Below are 17,231 nucleotides of genomic sequence, written 5' to 3' on the forward strand. Positions count from 1 at the left end.
TTAAATTTACTGTCAGTTCTGGTTGTTTTTTGTTCCTAAATTTTTGTTCTTAATTCTGGTTGTGTGAGGAGGCACATTGTGTCTACCTATGGCTCCGTCTTGGCCGGAAGTCCCATCTGAACCGTTTTAAAGCATACAATTTAGTGGTATTAGGTACATTCATTCTGTGGTGCACTATCAGAGCCTTTTTATTTTCAGGATTCTCTGGGGATACACTGAAAACCTGATCTGACATAGATTTCCATGCAGTACATGCACACTGAGAATTCTTACATCTCACCTATTGCTGTGCTAAGAGGAGCCCTGTGTGCAGGGTGGGGCTTCAGGGTCCCACTACCCACTTTGGGGCATGGGGCCCTCTAAGTGTTGACCTCAAGCCCATTGTGAGGGAATGGGGTAGAGGGCGGGGCCTCCCATTGTCAAAAGTCACACATCAAAACCAAGCGGGACCCTATGGTAAACTCAAAGACGTCACAGTTGAGTGTTTTTAAAAGGAGGGCACAGATCAACAGCGCTTCGCCCTGGGCTGACCCGGATCACAAAGCCCTACTGTTCTGTCCAGTGTGCGGACAGAGGGCGCTCCGCGAGGAAACTGAGTCAGAACTTCCTGGTCCAGGGTTCGGACCCACACTCGGCTGCCCAACTGTGGGTAGATGCCAGTACGCCAGACAGGGAGCGGGCTCTCCTCCGAGCCAATGTCCTGAGCAGCGGTCAGCCAAGCGTCCCCACTGCCTGTCACTCAAGATTCAGGGGGCGGGTTAGAGCACTGTCCACTCAGGGAATCAGGGCTGAGTGCCGGGAACAGTCAAGGAGACAGAGGCGGGTCTCTGGAAATGGTCCAATCAGGAGCCCTAGACGGCGGCGTGTTCAAAACGCTGTCCAATCAAGATGCCGGACTCCCAACAGTATCCAATCAGAGATCCCGCGGAAAGGCGTGGACGTTGCTATTGGCTGATCGCGGCGTTGCTACGCACCTGCCCGGCGCAGGCCCAGGTGCCTCGAACCCGTAGCTCTCTAGTTCTTGCACTGTCCGGAGAACCCCTTGAGAGCCCGGAGATGGTGAGTGCGTTGGACCGGGTCTGGTTTGAGCCAGCCAGAATTCGCTGGAAACGGGGCTCCCCGCGTCCCCCCAGGATTTCAACCCTAGTTTTTCTCCTTTGGCCCCGGGTGGAGCCTGGCGTGCGGTCTGGTCCGTGAGCGCGGTCCGGGGTCTCAGGACCGCGGCGTGGGGCGACTGAGATGCGCGCAGCTACATCCACCCGGGAGGGGGGCGAGTATCAGTCCTGATCAGCTCCTCACAGCTGCTAGTCTGCGGGGTGGGCGGGGAGTCTGGGGAGATCTAGCTGGGGGCGCCATTGGGACGGATCTCCTGATATGTCTCGGTCTCTAACCGACCGGGACCTCAGTTATTTCTTGGAGGGACACGGTTGTCAGCTGACCGGATCCTGGTGTTGAGGAGAAAAGAGGGAAATGATTCGGGCTCCTGAAGGCAGAGGAACTAACGCAGAAGACTGGGAAAGGCCACCCAGTGAGATAGAGCAGTCACTTGCAAAGCCACCTGCACAAGAGACTCACAGCGGAACACCAGCCTGTGTCCTTTGTGCAGGAAGCGGGTCAGAGTGCTGCGGGGGCGGGGTCTCCGACGTGGCGGGAAGTCTGCCCTGGACCCCGGAGTCCGGAGTCAGCTCTGTCTGTGTTCCAGTTCAGCCCTGCCCCTCCCTGGGTGTGTCGCCTTGAAAAAGATGTTTTCACTTGTTGGAGCCTCAGTTTTCAGCTAAAGTTAAAATACTTTAAATTAATAGAGCAGGAAAGTTAAAATATTTTCTAAGAGGTGAGTTTCAGGGGGGAAAAAAGAAAGTGTCTTTCATGCCATTTGTTAAACCTTCTTTCCAGATTCCCCCTCGGTGTGTAGCTTATTTCTCAGGTCTGTGCCTTTGGGCGGTAAGCAATGGAATTCCCGAGTTTAGCCTTGAAATTCCTGCTGTGGAAAGGAATGTCAGAGTGACAGGGATAAACCCCCTGACACGGCAGCAGAAAAATGAATACATTTCTACAAAGTGTAGTAGGTGAATCAGTGAATTATAGAGATTCACCAAAATATCAGTTCTTTTCCTTGGCGGGGTGGGGGCAGAATTTGTGACTGTGGGTAAACTGCTGTTTGCTATTATCTGTAATACCCTTTACTTTAATCTACAGTAAATTGATACTATCTATGGAAGAGATGGTAGTAAAGTGACTTCGTTATTCAGATAACTTTTCGTTACTGTCTCACATATTTGTCATTCCTGTCACTGCTCTGCCGTGGCTGCCCAGTTGTGAATTAACAAAGTCCCACTTCAAGATGTTCCTTTCCGTGGATTTAGTTGTCCAGGCCTCTCTCTGCTAATTCCATCAGGATTTAATGGCTTTAAAATCCTTGCTTTGTGATAGGTGGGCCCCTGCCTTGTTCTTCAGAACATTTGGCGCTTTTTGGATATTTGTTTTTTTCTGTTAGGTTTGTAAAATTAGTATTTTTCAAGTCCTAAGGAAAAAAATCTTGTTTGGAGATGTAATGCAACTTTATGAAAACTTTAGGTCTCTTTTGGAAAAGCCGATACCTTGGTACCGCTGAGTCCTCCTTTTTAAGGACACGTGCCTTCTCTCCATGCATTTCCTTTTACTTTATTACTTTTACTGTTTTGCAGTTCTTCCATTTGTTTTTTTTTAAATGGCCTTCTTTAGACTTTAGTACTAATTAAAAATTTTTTTTACCATAGTATATGCATTGTCATTTTAAAGTGAATTTCCCAACTTTCTGTTAATTGAAACGGTAATGAACTCTATTTTTGAATTGAATTTTTACCCTGTATTCTTCTTAAAAATCTTATTATGTGATTTTTTGGTTCTGTTTATGTCCTACATGTACAATTGACAGAGGTAGGCATAAAGACAAGGCTTTTTTCTTTTTTAGTTCTTGTACGTTTGTTTTCTGCTGGGTCTAGATTGGCTCTAGTATAATGTTGAGCAGAAGAGAGGTCCTGAGCGTATTTGCTTTGTCTCTAATTGTTTTGGAGAAAATAACATCATACCATTTAAATGTTATTTGTTATTTTTTGATCATTGTGTTATCAGTTTTCCTTTATTAGGTCACACACGTTACCATCTGTTCTCCAATGTAAAATGTATGACTTGAATATTATAAAATAGTTTCTAGCAACTCCTAAGATGATGACAGGCAAGACATATAAATTGATTTTAGAGTTTCCTCTTGTATAATGTAGCATCAGTGTAGGAAATGCATATGACATATGTGCAGTTGCCAGAAATATTAAAAAATTAATTATCTGTGAAATGAAATTCAGCCCTAAATGTAGAACACGCTTTCACACCAGATACCCCACTGGAACTGAACCCCGGTGATAGGCCCCCTCACTCTGATGTATGTAACCAATATGTTGAATCATATATGGATCACATATATATCTATTTAATATACATATATATTTTAAGCAACTTAGGTATCAATTTGTAGTCTTATTTCAAAGGGTTATTTTATTGTTCTTTACCTTGCAGGCAATCATTCACATTTATCTATGTCAATATTGACATGTACGCAAATACACACATAATGATACATAGCTCCCTCCTGACCCCCACATGGTGCCACATTTTCCTTACTACTTATATTTGATTTGCTCGTGTGTTGTTTTCCTCCAAAAGAATTTGATCCACAAGGTGCAGAATTTTTTTGTTTGGTGCTCTAGGCCTAGTGCCTTCAGGTACAAGGACCCATGTCGCTGTAACCTAAGTCGGTTGTACTAAATGAAAGAGCCAGAGGTAAGAGCTTCAAACAGAACAGTCTTTCACAAGATACAGGGCTTTGCCAGGAAAGGAGCAATAAGGATGTAAGCACGGAACAGGATGGAACAGGATGCTTCCGTTGGCGCTTCCCCATAGTGCCAAGCGAAACCGAGCTTATCACTATATCATGCTGGGAAACAGCAGTTACAGTAACAAAACAGCTGTGAATAAGGTGTGTCAAGGATACGCAAGTGGTAGACATTTGCGTGGTGTTATTCGTGGACCATTCTGCTGTTCCCCTTCTGTGAACCAGTTTTAATAACATCTGCTTCACAGAGCTGATGTATGTGTATAAAGCTCTTTGCAAAGATTTTTGCATGCATTGGGTGCTCAGTGGTACGTTTAAAAAAAATGAATGTTGTGGAATATTAAAGTATTTGATGGTTTCAAGCTGGGTGTGTTTGGGAGTTCCTGTCTTAGTCAGCTGGGGCTGCTATAGCAAAAATACCACAGACTGGGGGGCCTTATAACCAGTAAACGCTTATTTGTCACAGTTCTGGAACCTAGGAAATCCAAGATCAAGGTACAGATAAATTTGGTATCTGTCAAAGGCCAGCTTCCTGGTTCATAGATGGCTGTCTTTTCACTGAGCACCCCCCCCGCCCCCCCCCCGTGGTGAAAGGGTCCAGGGAGCTCTCTGGAGCCTCTGTTATATGGGCACTAATTCCATTCATGAGGTCTAAGAGGACTCCTAGGATTCAGCATTCGGTCATGCTCATGGCCATGATTTATTAAATAAAGCAGGGTCAGCCCAGGAGATAGGTGCCTGAGGCCAAGTACTAAGGAGAACAGGTACAGTGACATCACAAAGCAGCCCAGTGTGACAACACATTTGAAATGCCTGTCAGGCAGGGCAACTAATGAGAGACTTGGTTACAGAGTTTTTATTTCGACTTGTCATGCTGAAGTCTCCTTCCTGGCCTAATGCAAATGGTACATCCATCCAGGAGCAGGTCTTTGGCAGAAGCCCTGTTTACATAAAAAGGAAGAGGGAGCCACTTGTATCAGGGTACTGGAAACTCCTGACATCCGAGCTCCCATATGCCTGACCAGGGCCAACCTCGCAAGCAGGACGTTCTGAGGATAAGGACTTTTAAGGACTCCTCCACTAACACTTCTTGGACAAGGCATCTTTACAGCAAAATTATTAGTGGGACCCTGTGAAGTAGGATGAGACCTAACTGACATATTGATTTTGGGTATGCCCTCAGGGGTCCTTCCTGGGTTGGACTACTTCAAGTCAATCCTGATTGCTATAAAGGTCCTAGAAAGCCAATAAGGTGCAGGGGAGGGGGGCGGTCTTCTTCAAATACCTGTATTTTGTTTGTTTGTTTGTTTGTTTTCACCTGGCCCTAGGTATTAAGTCCCCACACAGCACAACTCTGGCCAGTAAGTTGAAGTGGACCTGAGTGCCTTATCCACAGATAAGATGGTGCCCTGTGAGGACACATACCTGAGAAGTACAGTCCTGGAGGGCACCCTCATCTCCATGTGACTCGGACCCTGGCTCCTGGGGTCTTAGGCGTTACAGATGAGATACGAGAAATTCACACGGACTACCGAGTCCTGTGGAGGAAAAGGAATGGCATGGCTTCTTTCTCAAGAGGAGAGCACCCTAACCCTTGCTTTGACAGGCTTTTATTGGGTTCAATTCTCACAGGAATAAAGTTCAATCGTTGTCAGGCAGAAATGATTAAACGATAGATAACATTCCAGGAACATTCTGAGGGCTTATTCTGTGTCAGGGTCAGATAGTTAAAGGGCCATAAAACTTTGGGGAAACAAACCCATTTCAGGCTTGGACCCTTATCATTTAGATTGAGGGTATTAGCAAAGCAGGCTTGACAGGATTTTATGCATTCTTTCTTAGGCCTGATTGCCTTGGGGAACCCACCCTTTCCAGTACAGGGCTGCACCCACCTCCAGCATTGTTTCAGGCTAAGTCAGGCAGGGGAAGTAAGGCAGCCAAGAGATTAGGAGACTTCTTGCAGACAGAATGAGGACTCCAACTATGTCAAAGCTGAGGGGGAGGGTCAAGCACCACCTTTTTCTATAGCCCCTAAGTCCTTCCCTGGGGACCCCCCCAGGATCATGCCTGTCTGTCTTAGGTCGTCCCTCCCTTGAGGAATCTTACCCGTCATTGGCTAACCAATCAAGCATTGGGGGCCAGGCAGGGTGAAGTAAAAGGAGCAGAGGCGGTGCCCCTGCCAAGGAGATAAGCTTTGTCTCCTTAGTGGCTTATGGACTGAAGGTTGCTCACTCAGCCTTAGCCATGGGGGGGTTACAGCTCTGGAAACCAGGCAGGGCAGTTCCCAACACCCTGGAAACACAGAGTTTGTGATAGTTGGGCACCCCAAGCAGGATGCATTGGTCAGGCAGCCAGGTCCTTAGGTCATGGCACCAGTTTGCTCACCTCGCCAGTCGTATGTGTGGAGGTGATCTGTCAGCATGGATGCTCCCAGCTGTGAAGGGACCAGCTTGATTTTAGATGGTCCCATTGGAGAACAGGGCTTTGGTCACGGACAACTGCAAGTGACCCCACCAGACCCGCTGGCATCTGTGAGGTTTTCATAGCTTGGGGCCTCACAGAGCGCTGCTTTGAATATTCTACATTCCCAGAGTCAAAGTCCTGTTCATGGAGCTTATCCCAGCTTTCAGGCCAGCACAGTGTGTACTGAGGCTGCAACAGCCCATCGTGGACACTTGGGTTTTAGCTCATGGTCAAATCCAGGAGGTCAGAATGCAGGCTATGTGAATTCAGAATGCCATCAAACACTGGGGTCTTCTCGGTAGCAAAGCTGAGATGTGCAGAGGCAGGCACCTGGGTTCCAAGCGCAAGTAGCAGATGAGACTGACCTAAGCCCTTGTTGTTTTGTTTGTCTTAGAATCCAAACTGATTCACTGTTGGACAGTCGTCAGGCTCTGCAGGTTATCAGAAATAGGTCTTCTTAAGAACTCTAGCAAACTGGAAACTTTTACTTATAATTCCAAAAATCGACTTCCCATGAAGACATGGCCTGTTTTTATTTTTTATTTTTTCACTTTGTTTCCTTCTTTTTTAACCTAGGTAAAAATCATAGTAAAAGGCATCAGTTGTGGAGACCTAACCTTCTTTCTAATACCGAGAGGCTAAATTCCACCCCAGGCGCCAGTGGCAGGAAGCGAGGCCGTGGTGTCGCACTGGCACCTTCTTCTTTGCACCGACTGGGACGGCCCTGCTAGCGCCCATAGGCTTGTGAGGCTACACCACTTGCCTCCATTTTTGTCATACATGCACATGCAGGAATGGCAAATCAAAATCACTTTAAGTAAAAATCTCCTCCCCCTCACTCTCATTGCAATTCAGCCATACCCTGTGTTAGTTTCCTAGGGCTCCATAACAAGTGGCCACAGTGGGGACTTGAAATTTTGTTCCCTCACAGTTCTGGAGGCTGGAGGTTGGAAATCAAGGTGCTGACCCGATCATGCTCCCTCAGGGCCCTCTAGGCGTCTGGGAGCCCTTCTTGTCCGTGACTGTGTCTGGCAGCCTCGGGCATTCGTTGCTGTGGCAGCACAGTCTCTGTCCATCGTCTTCACGTGGCCGTTTTCCCTGGGCTTCTGGGAAGCCCACGTGAGGGCATTTTCCTCTTCTGATAAGGACACTAGTTGGGCTTGGGCCCATTGTAGTGACCCCATCGTGACTTGATTACACCTGCAAAGATCCTATTTCAAAGTAAAACCATACTCACAGGTGTGAGGGGTTATTTAAACATATCTTGTGTGGGGACAGCTCGATGCATAACAAGGCCCTAGTTATAAATTCAGCGTTTACAGGGATAAAATTACAGCTGCTGGGGAAGGTCCTGGCCAGAATGCCAGGGTGGGTCAGGAGGCTACTGCAGCCCCAGCTGGCTGAGCACTGCACTCCCTTTCCCCTTGGTTTAGCTAAAGTTTTGCTCCAGCCCTGGGGACTGATTTAACTTTTTATCTCCCAATGAATGCAAATTTTTAGCACTTTTTGCTCATCCAAAGCTCAACTTTGAGAAATTTGGGGTTCACTGTTGTTTTTGCTAGAAGAGAGAACAAAACTCAAAGGCCCTACTAGGACTGCCTTTGTTTTGTTGTTGTTTTTTCCTCCTGTCATGTAGCTGGCAGGGCCAGAAGCAGCCCATCTATGCAGTGAGCCAGCCCTCCTGCAGTCAGATCTGTCAACTTGACCACCAGACAGCAGCTCAGCCGCCCCTTCAAACCACAGACAGCTCCTAGCCATCCAGGCACCAGAGTCCCATCCCCTCCCTCTTCATCCTTCCTCCTCCCAGTGTTTTTGCCATGTTTTGATGGGTCACGGTGTTCCAGCAAACCTACTTCTAATGTAACCTACTTCAAAGGCCGCTCCCAGGCCCTGCTATCAGGACTCTCACGACTGAGCATATAGTTGCCTTCGTAACTGATTTGTTACAACAAAAGGACACAGGCAAATCAGCAAGGGGAAAAGGCACATGGGGAGAAAGCTGCAGGAGAAAGCTGCAGGGGCGTGCTGTTGAGTCCTTTCCTAGTGGAGTCAGACAGTGCATGCAGCAAGGAGTTGTAACATGTGAAATGTTGTCTCCCAGGGAGGCTTGTTAGAGACCCAGTGCCCAGGGATTTTACTGACAGCTGACACTATGAGCATCACATTCCTAGCTGGTCTCCAAACACCAGCCACCTGGTGGGAAAGTAGGTGCTCAGCATCAGTGCTGTCGTCTGCACAGTCAGTTTAGACACTGTGAGGAATATCAGTTCAGGTGGCGTGACCCCTCTCATGACACCGGTAATGACCAGCCGTGCTTCAGTCGTTTCTAAATATAAAAAGTTCAGGCCTGAGGTGTCAACTCTTCTTCTGCGCAATGGGCAAGGGAGCTTTATGGGCGGAAATATGACAGATAGCTATTCCAACATCAATTCAGCCGACTCTGGGCCCGTCTGTCATTCCCCGTACCGACAGCAAGAATAGTCCTACTTCGCTATTATGCTGTTGAATAGCTAAGTTCTGGCAGCAGAGCTGACTGAGTGTTTTCTCTGCTCGTGGATGTCAGAGGGTTGAGTGGAAGCATGCAGCTCAGTGGTTCGTGTGCATAGGGGTTGGTCTTACATGCTCATGGGCCCGGTGGGGCGGGGGAGGGAATGAGAGGCACTGAGAGCGCAGCCTCCTGGCTGGTTTGTGGGGAAGCAGCCTTCTCCTGGAATTTGAGACGAGGAAGTATTTCCTTGGTAGGAAGGCACTGGCGAATCTTTTATGTGTGTGTGTGTTTTAAATCAAGGGCAGATTTACTGTTGGATGGTTTTGACTTCAGTTAACTCCTTGGCAGAAAGGCATTCTTAACCTTGTCCTCAAGGTCAGTGAGAATGCTCTTGCGAGAAATTAAAAAAGACATATGCACCTCTGTGTTCATTGCAGCCTTGCTTACAATTGCCAAGATAGGGAAGCAATGTAAGTGTCCATTGATAGACCAATGGATAACGATGTTGCGTACACGTATATACAATTGAATGTGACTCAACCATAAAAAAGAGTGAAATCTTACCATTTGTGACCACATGGATGGAACTAAAGGGTATTATGCTAAGCAAAATTAGTCAGACATAGAAAGACAAATACTGTACAATCTCATCTATATGTGGAATATAAAAAAATAAAGCAAGTGAACAAACAAAACTCACAGACACAGGGAATAAACTGACAGTTGCCAGATGGGAAGGGGTTGGGGAGCCTGGGCAAAAGTGGGGCGAGATTAAGGAGTACGAACGGGCAGTTCCAGAACAGTCACAGAGGTGAAGTTAGCACAGGGTGTGCAGGCGATACCATTGTAGTATCTGTGCTGTCAGGTGGGCACTTACCGGGGCGGTTAGTCCACAAGTTGTGTAAATGTCCGATTACGGTGTTGTGCACCTCACACTAATATTGTGTCAACTGTAATTGTAAAATAAAATTATTTTTAAAACTTTAAAAGATTTTATTTATTTTTAGAGAAAGAGGAAGGGAGGGAGAAAGAGAGGGAGAGAACCATTGATGTGAGAGAGAAACATTGATTAATTGTCTCTCATATGTGCGGGACCAAACCTACAGCCTGATTGGGAATAGAACTGGTGACCTTTTGATTTACAGGTCGATGCCCAACTAACTGAGCCACACTGGTTAGGTCTCAAAAAAGCAACTTATAAAAACTGCTCATCCAGGTTTGACTTTGGGCCCCATGTAGTACTGCGTGATGTGGTGGGCGGTGGGGAAGGAGCTGAAGTCATTTGTGTCACGAGGGATTGGTGGAACATAAAGTGGCCCCACCAATCCCTTTCATTTCTTTACTGTCTGAGCCCTTTGGTTATGGAACGTCTTGATGTGGTCGCAGTAAAAATGTGGAGGTAAGTTCATTGTGTTAGTGGTGCTTTAAATCCGTGCGGTCGTGAGTGTGGATATGGGGCGAGGGGTTCTGACGACGTCATCATAGACTGGATGTTAGGTGACCACAGAATCTTCTTTGAACTTCCCGTGAGTTGATCCCACTTGCTCAGTGCTGGGAGTCTCACCCATCCTCCTGCACATACACTGGATGTTTCAGAACCCAGTGGTCTTTGCGGATGTGGCTGTGGACTTCACCCGGGAAGAGTGGGCTCTGCTGGATGCTGCTCAGAGGAAGCTCTACAGAGAAGTAATGCTGGAGACCCTCAGGAACCTGGCCTCAGTGGGTAAGAGTGACATTGTTCCTTCACTTATTTCCTTCTCACTTCAGAGAACGTGCATTTCTTGCATATCAAGACTGTTCCCAGACATGGGAATATGGGAAAGGTACACATTAAATAAGAAGACACTGTCATAACTGTCATAGAGCTAGAATCCAATAGTTCCTCCCTGAGAATGAGAATCTGAGGTTTTTGTGTGTGAAGAAGTGTCATCAGTGGATATGGGTTTCATGGGTCGTTAGGGGCCCATGAGAAACTGAGGTTTTTGCGTGTAAAGAAGTGTCATCAGTGGATATGGGTTTCATGGGTCGTTAGGGGCCCAGTGAGGTTTGTTTTTGTCACGTTGTGAGATTTGTACTATTTATGAAACTGCTTACCATTTTGACCCTGTACTGTTACTGGTGACACCCTGGTGGAGTGTCTTCTCAGTGTCTTTTTTGGCTAACAGTTACCTTTATTCTTGTAAGATTTGTTCCCTTTCTGTTTTCAGATGATGAAATTCAATTTAAGGCCAATACGTCAGTTTCTCAGCAGGATATTTATGGGAATAAAATATCCAAGGAAGATAAAATAGCCAAGTTTGCCAGAAATTCTTGGGTCTCTGGCTCAGGAAAAGTTTGGGAAGAATTTAGTGTTGAAGATCTGTACCCGAACCAGGGGAGCTGTCTGAGGTGAGTCACATTCCAGAACAGTATTGGTATGTCATGAAATTCAAAAAGCAAACAAACCACAGCCCATATAAGCCTCACTCAGATTTATTTATTCAGATTTTCACGAAAAAAAAAATCCTTAAATGTGACATAGGCCCTAACTGGTGTGTCTCAGTTGGTTGCACATTGTCCTGCAAAGTGAGAGGTTGTCAATTGGATTCCCAGTCAGGGAGGCTGGGGTTTGGTCCCTAGTCAGGGCACATACAAGAGGCAGCCAATTGATGTTTCTCTCTCACATGGATGTTTTTCTCCCTCCCTTCCACCCTTTCTTCCCTACTCTCTCTTAAAAAAAATTAAAAAATGTGACCCAGATGTTGAGTGTTAGAAACAATAGGAAAGAATTTGGAGAAAAGTCTGTGTTAAAGAAACGCTGTATTCAGAATGGCTGTGCTCAATCCATTCAGTGCATTCCACTTAAAAACAAGTCAGGATAGAAAACCAGCATATTCACTGAGACTGGTGAAAACCTAATTCTAATATTAATAAATACTAAGAAACCATTATGAATCAAACTATTATAACATGTTTCTCATCTTTTAACAGAAACCATGTGGGGGAGAGACTCTGCGAAAATAATGATCAGTGTGGGGAAGGCTTAAGTGAGATTTCCAATCTTAATCTGTATCGGAAAACTCTTCCCGAGGTAAGACCGTATGAGTGCAACGCACACGCAGAAGTCTTCAGGCACCATACATCCCTCGGGAGGCAGGTTGCCATTCACACCGGACACAAACCATATCAGTGTCAGGAGTGCGGGCGGGCCTACAGTTACTGTTCACACCTCAGAGAGCATGTGAGAACTCACAGAGGGGAGAGGCCCTACATGTGTAAGTTATGTGGGAAGACCTTTCCTCGTACTTCTTCCCTCAATCGGCACATAAGGATCCATACTGCAGAGAAAACCTATGAATGCCAGCAGTGTGGGAAAGCCTTCATTGATGTTTCCAGTCTCACTAGTCACGTGAGAACACACACTGGGGAGAAGCCCTATAAATGTAAGGAGTGTGGGAAAGCCTTCAGCTATTCCTCAACTTTTCGAAGACACATGATAACGCACACAGGAGAGAAGCCCTATAAGTGTGAGAAGTGTGGGGAGGTCTTCGGCTATTCCTCAACTTTTCGAAGACACATGATATCACACACTGGGGAAACACCACATAAGTGTGAGGAATGTGGGGAGGCCTTCAGTTACTTCTCAGCTTTTCGAAGACACGTGATAATGCACACGGGAGAGAAGCCCTATGACTGTAAACAGTGTGGGAAAACCTTCATCTATCTCCAGTCCTTCAGAAGACATGAAAGGATTCACACTGGAGAGAAACCCTACGAGTGCAAACAGTGTGGGAAAACCTTTGTTTATCCCCAGTCATTCCGGAGACACGAAAGGACTCACGGTGGAGAGAAACCCTATGCATGTAACCAGTGTGGGAAAGCCTTCAGCCATCCCTCATCCTTCCGAGGACACATGAGAGTGCACACTGGAGAGAAGCCTTACGAATGCACTCAGTGTGCAAAAACCTTCAACTGGCCCATCTCCTTACGAAAACATATGAGAACGCACACTAGAGAGAAGCCCTATGAATGTAAACAGTGTGGAAAGGCCTTCGACTTGCCTGCTTGCTATCGAGAACATGTGAGGATGCATCCTGGAGACAAATCGTATGAGTGCAAACTGTGTGGCAAAGCTTTCTATTGCCACATTTCCTTACAAAAACACATGAGGAGACACACTGCCGAGAAACTCCATGAATGCAAGCAATGTGGGAAGGCTTTCAGCTGGCCCGAACTTCTGCAGCAGCACGTGAGAACGCACAGTGCAGAGAAACCTTACAAGTGTAAGGAATGCGGCAAAGTCTTCAAGTGGCCGTCCTCTTTACCCATACATATGAGAATGCACACAGGAGAGAAACCTTATGAGTGTCAGCGGTGTGGGAAAGCCTTTAGCTGTTCCTCATCCTTCAGGAGACACATGAGGACACACACTGCAGAAACAAACTGCACATTTGAGGCAGGAATTCCTCCTGCGAAGGAGTCTGTGCGCGACGCTTCAGAACATTCGCACCAGGAGAGAAATCCTGTGAAAGTCGTAAATGTGCTTTTGCCTTTGTGAGTACCTCATCTTTAAATTGGATCCACAGGGCGTGTATTTTCAGTTCTTTTGCAAATACACATTTATGTGAAAAAAATAACTCTCCAAGTACTCTTAGCTACAGTGCACACAATTTCTGTCGTGTTTTTCCTTACATTTCAGTCTGCAAGGCTTTTATCTTTAGTTTGTGGACTCATAGATGATTAAAAGTGTATTTTCAATATGTAAGTAGTTTTAATTTCTTCTTTAAATTGTCCTTGGAACAATGACACTTTGGTATTTGTTGGACTTTGCATACTTGTTTCTTGTGGCAAATACTGGGTATCACTCTTCATATATTTTCTACCTTATTGAGAGTCTTTATTTTTGGCCAGAGGAGCCTTATTCTATTTTTCTTATAGTTTTTGTAATTATAAAATTATGTGAGCTGTTGTTTGCAATTTTTGCTCATCACTGTTTGTTTTTGCTTGTGATTAGGAATTGGACGGTAGGCATTTACTAAGAGACACTTAAGACCACAAGATAGTGAGTTTCAGATGGTTCTTTTGGATTGTGCTATGTCAACATTGTTGGAAATGACATCTCCCAGAATCCCTTCCCTTTATGAGTCCATGTTCTAATTCATCAGTGGCCTAACTTGGCATGAGATTTGGCAGGCAGAATTGAAGAAACCATTATTGAGTTTTTGGAATCACTTTGAAGTGTGATAGAAAGCTGCATAGGGACTTCTGGACACCAGATTGCAGCCCATTTGCCCGATTTCTTTGCCCTAGTAATCAAGAGTATCAGAAGAAATGACAAGTTCTTGATTTCCACGTTTCTCAGAGGTGTAGGCTTCCACACAAAGCTCCACAGGCTCAGAATCAAGGATCCACTTGTGTGGATAAATACTTCCAATCTGGAACTTTCTAGAAACTGTAAGGTGTCCTCCAGACTGTTAATTCAGACTCATGGTTCTTGAACTCTAAGGCTGTGATTCACCCTCTTCTCTGGAAGTTAACATAGTTTCTATGGTCCAATTTGTATTAGTAAACACTGTGTTCTTAATACTTTCAGTGGCTGTCTAATCCTGCATCTACCAGAAAAACCACAATGTTGCAGCAAAATAAAACAACACTCGGGACTTTGTTAATCTATTACATTTTGAAGTGTGTTGCTGACCCAGCTTTTTCTTGTGACAACAAATACCTTCCTCATATATTAGATTTGGGGAGATTTCTGTTACACAGAACTAGATGCATTCCCATCACATAAATTTAGTTAGGTTTATGTGTCATCAAAAACTATGTGTATTTCAAGGAAAAGCTGTAGATAGTTCTTAGAAATATTCTGTTTAGTGTGTCTTCAAATCAGTTGTATACTATTTGTTTCCTCAGTCTGCTCTAACAAGGTACCACAGCGGGGTGGCTTGGGGCAACAGAAAACTTTATCTCGACATTCTGTAGGCAGCAGTCCAAAATCACAGTTGGCAGGACCAGCCTCATCTGAAGGTACCCGTGGAAGCATCTGTTCCAGCTCTGTCCCAGCTTCTGGGAGTTCGTTGGCTGGTGGCAGCTTACCTCTGACCTTCACGGGGTGGTATTCTCCCTGTGTGCATGCCTGTCTTGTGAGGACACCTCATATTGGGTTAGGGCCAATCCTTCTTCAGTATGACCCAATCTAGAACAAGCCTGTTGTCTCCCCATGACCTGTCCCATTCTCCAGAACCATCTAAATTTCTTTCCAAATATATTGGTATTTTTTACTCTAGTTTTCTAACCGATCGTGGTTCTACCAGGTAAACTGAATGATAGTTGTCCTAGGATGTAATTCTTTAAATTGTGATCATTGATGTTGAAGGGAAAGGACAGACGACCCCAAAATGGCTCTCCAAAGTGTCTGTGATGTCATAGGTTCAGACCATGCCGTCTCATTAGTTTTCCAGTAGAACACCAAGTAAAACTGCTGTGTGGCAAGGATATGAACACAATTTACATTTCAATGTGAATTTATTCAATCTTCCTATCATTATTTCAATAAAGCTTTGCTTCCAAGTATTTAAATTGACATCATTTTGTTTGCGTAAAATAAATGTAAGCATTCACTAACCATTTCCGCCTGGAGACTTTCTTGATCCTTTGGCAGTCTTAGAAAATCTCTTCCTTCTCTGACCTAGACTACCCCAGCGCACAGATTGTTTCTCCTTAATAAAAGGCATGTTTTGCCTGACATTAACTTGCAAACTGTGTGTCTTTTAAATTTATTGTAAATGTGAAAATAACTGTTAGCCCAATTTTGTTTATTACATGCTGCAATAAGCATTTTCATGCTCACAGATTTGGCCATTGGCTTGGGTAGGTTACCCAAGTGATGGATCTTCAAGTCCATTCTGGAGCTGACCTGGCTCTGATCCAGAGCAGGTCCATTCTGGGGCTGAAATTTCACCAGCAGCACGTTGGGGAAGGTCCTTCATTACGGATCACTCCAAGTATAGAGGAAAGCCAAATGCACAAACATATTTCAGGTTTTTTTCTCATGGCATTCACTCACATAGCATTGTCTTAAGCAAGTCATATGGTACAAAATGAAGGGGAGAAGATTTACAATCTTACTACTGTGAGACATTGCTAGATTGTTTCAGGGGATAGAAAAATTGAAACAATATGGCAATATCCTACATCTGAATTCCCTTTTAGGAACAAACTTGCATTACACAGCATAATTATAGAGGATGTACTTAAAAAACCCTTCATAAGTAGTTCCCTGTTTATTTTTAATGTTTTATTTTGGGAAAATTCGAACTTTATATAAGTACAATGACTTCAGAAAATTTTATAATATCCATTACCGACCTTCAACAATTTTCCATCAGGTGTCTTCCTACAACATCCAGTTCCCTCTGGATAACTGTGAAGCAGTTTTCAGCATATCATTTTATCCTTTAAGATTTTAGAATGTATCTGTTTGCTTAATGTAACCATAATGCCATCATCACACCTAACCATTACCTTTAACATATTCGAGTGTAGAGGCAGTGGCCAGTTTCTCTAAGGGTCTACATAATTTTAAACCCTCTGCTGTTCGATTGTTTGCAGTCATTTAAATTTTTAAAATATTCAATATATATTTAATCCTTACTCAAGGATATGTTTATTGATTTTGTTTATTGTATATTTTTAGAAGATTTTACTTGTATATTTTTACAGAGGGGGGGAATGTAGGGAGAAAGGAAGGTAGGGAGAAACATTGATGTGCGAGAAACATCTATGGGTTGCATTTTGCAAGCCCCCAACTGGGGACCCGCCCCCTGCCCAGGCATGTGCCCTGACCAGGAACCAAACCAGTGACCTTTTGGTCTGCAGGCCAGCACTCAATCAACTGAGCCACACCAGCCAGAGCTGGTTTTATTTATTAAAAAAATATTTTATATTATTTATATAAAATACATTTTATCCTTACCTGAGACATATTTTCCCATCAATTTTAGAGAGAGAGGAAGGGAGAAAGAAACACTGGTTGTCTCCCATATGCACCCAGACTAGGGATGACCCCGCATCTCTGGTTTACCTGATGATACTCCAACCAACTGAGCCGCCCAGCCAGGGAGGCATTCATTTAAAAAATAAAACCAACAAAATATATTAGCTATATTTTTATTTTTATTTATTTTTAGCTGTATTTTCAATGTTTTGTAAATCAAATGAGTAATATATTTTGTATGGGAAGCCTCTTCTATACATGCTAATCCTCTAGGGACTACTTTTTATAGAGGACAATTATTTTTGCAAACTATAAAACATTTTCCCCCTTCTGTTTGTAAATAAGTGGGGTGGGAAATAATGGGCAAGGCCTCAACGATGTCAATGGCCAAACATCAAAATTATCCAGACTTTGCATTTCTTACTCAATGTCTGTGT

At 44.6% G+C, this 17,231-nt stretch overlaps 1 protein-coding gene across 2 annotated transcripts; it reads left to right on the forward strand.

Annotated features, from left to right (window-relative positions):
• The first annotated feature begins 940 nt into the window (after positions 1-940).
• Positions 941-15,367, forward strand: LOC118984465 (zinc finger protein 555). 2 transcript variants are annotated; one of them, XM_037042472.1, is made up of 4 exons: positions 941-1,059; positions 10,416-10,542; positions 11,027-11,207; positions 11,790-15,367. In XM_037042472.1, the coding sequence occupies exons 1-4, from the start codon at positions 1,057-1,059 to the stop codon at positions 13,354-13,356; spliced, it is 1,878 nt and encodes a 625-aa protein (XP_036898367.1). In that variant the 5' UTR covers positions 941-1,056; the 3' UTR covers positions 13,357-15,367. The 2 variants fall into 2 exon arrangements, with proteins under 2 accessions (XP_036898367.1, XP_036898366.1); XM_037042471.1 differs by lacking the exon at positions 941-1,059 and having other exon boundaries at positions 10,407-10,542.
• The last annotated feature ends 1,864 nt before the right edge of the window (positions 15,368-17,231 follow it).

Source organism: Sturnira hondurensis, unplaced genomic scaffold, assembly GCF_014824575.4.
Source record: "Sturnira hondurensis isolate 20B ecotype Veracruz unplaced genomic scaffold, ASM1482457v3 Scaffold0003693, whole genome shotgun sequence".
Lineage (NCBI taxonomy): Eukaryota > Metazoa > Chordata > Mammalia > Chiroptera > Phyllostomidae > Sturnira > Sturnira hondurensis.

Excerpts from the sequence above, each read along its gene's own strand:
- LOC118984465 (XM_037042471.1), top strand. The coding sequence starts at position 10,407 with ATGTTTCAGAACCCAGTGGTCTTTGCGGATGTGGCTGTGGACTTCACC. Across the intron at positions 10,543-11,026 it reads CAGGAACCTGGCCTCAGTGG|ATGATGAAATTCAATTTAAG; the intron begins GTAAGAGTGACA and ends TTCTGTTTTCAG. Across the intron at positions 11,208-11,789 it reads AACCAGGGGAGCTGTCTGAG|AAACCATGTGGGGGAGAGAC; the intron begins GTGAGTCACATT and ends ATCTTTTAACAG.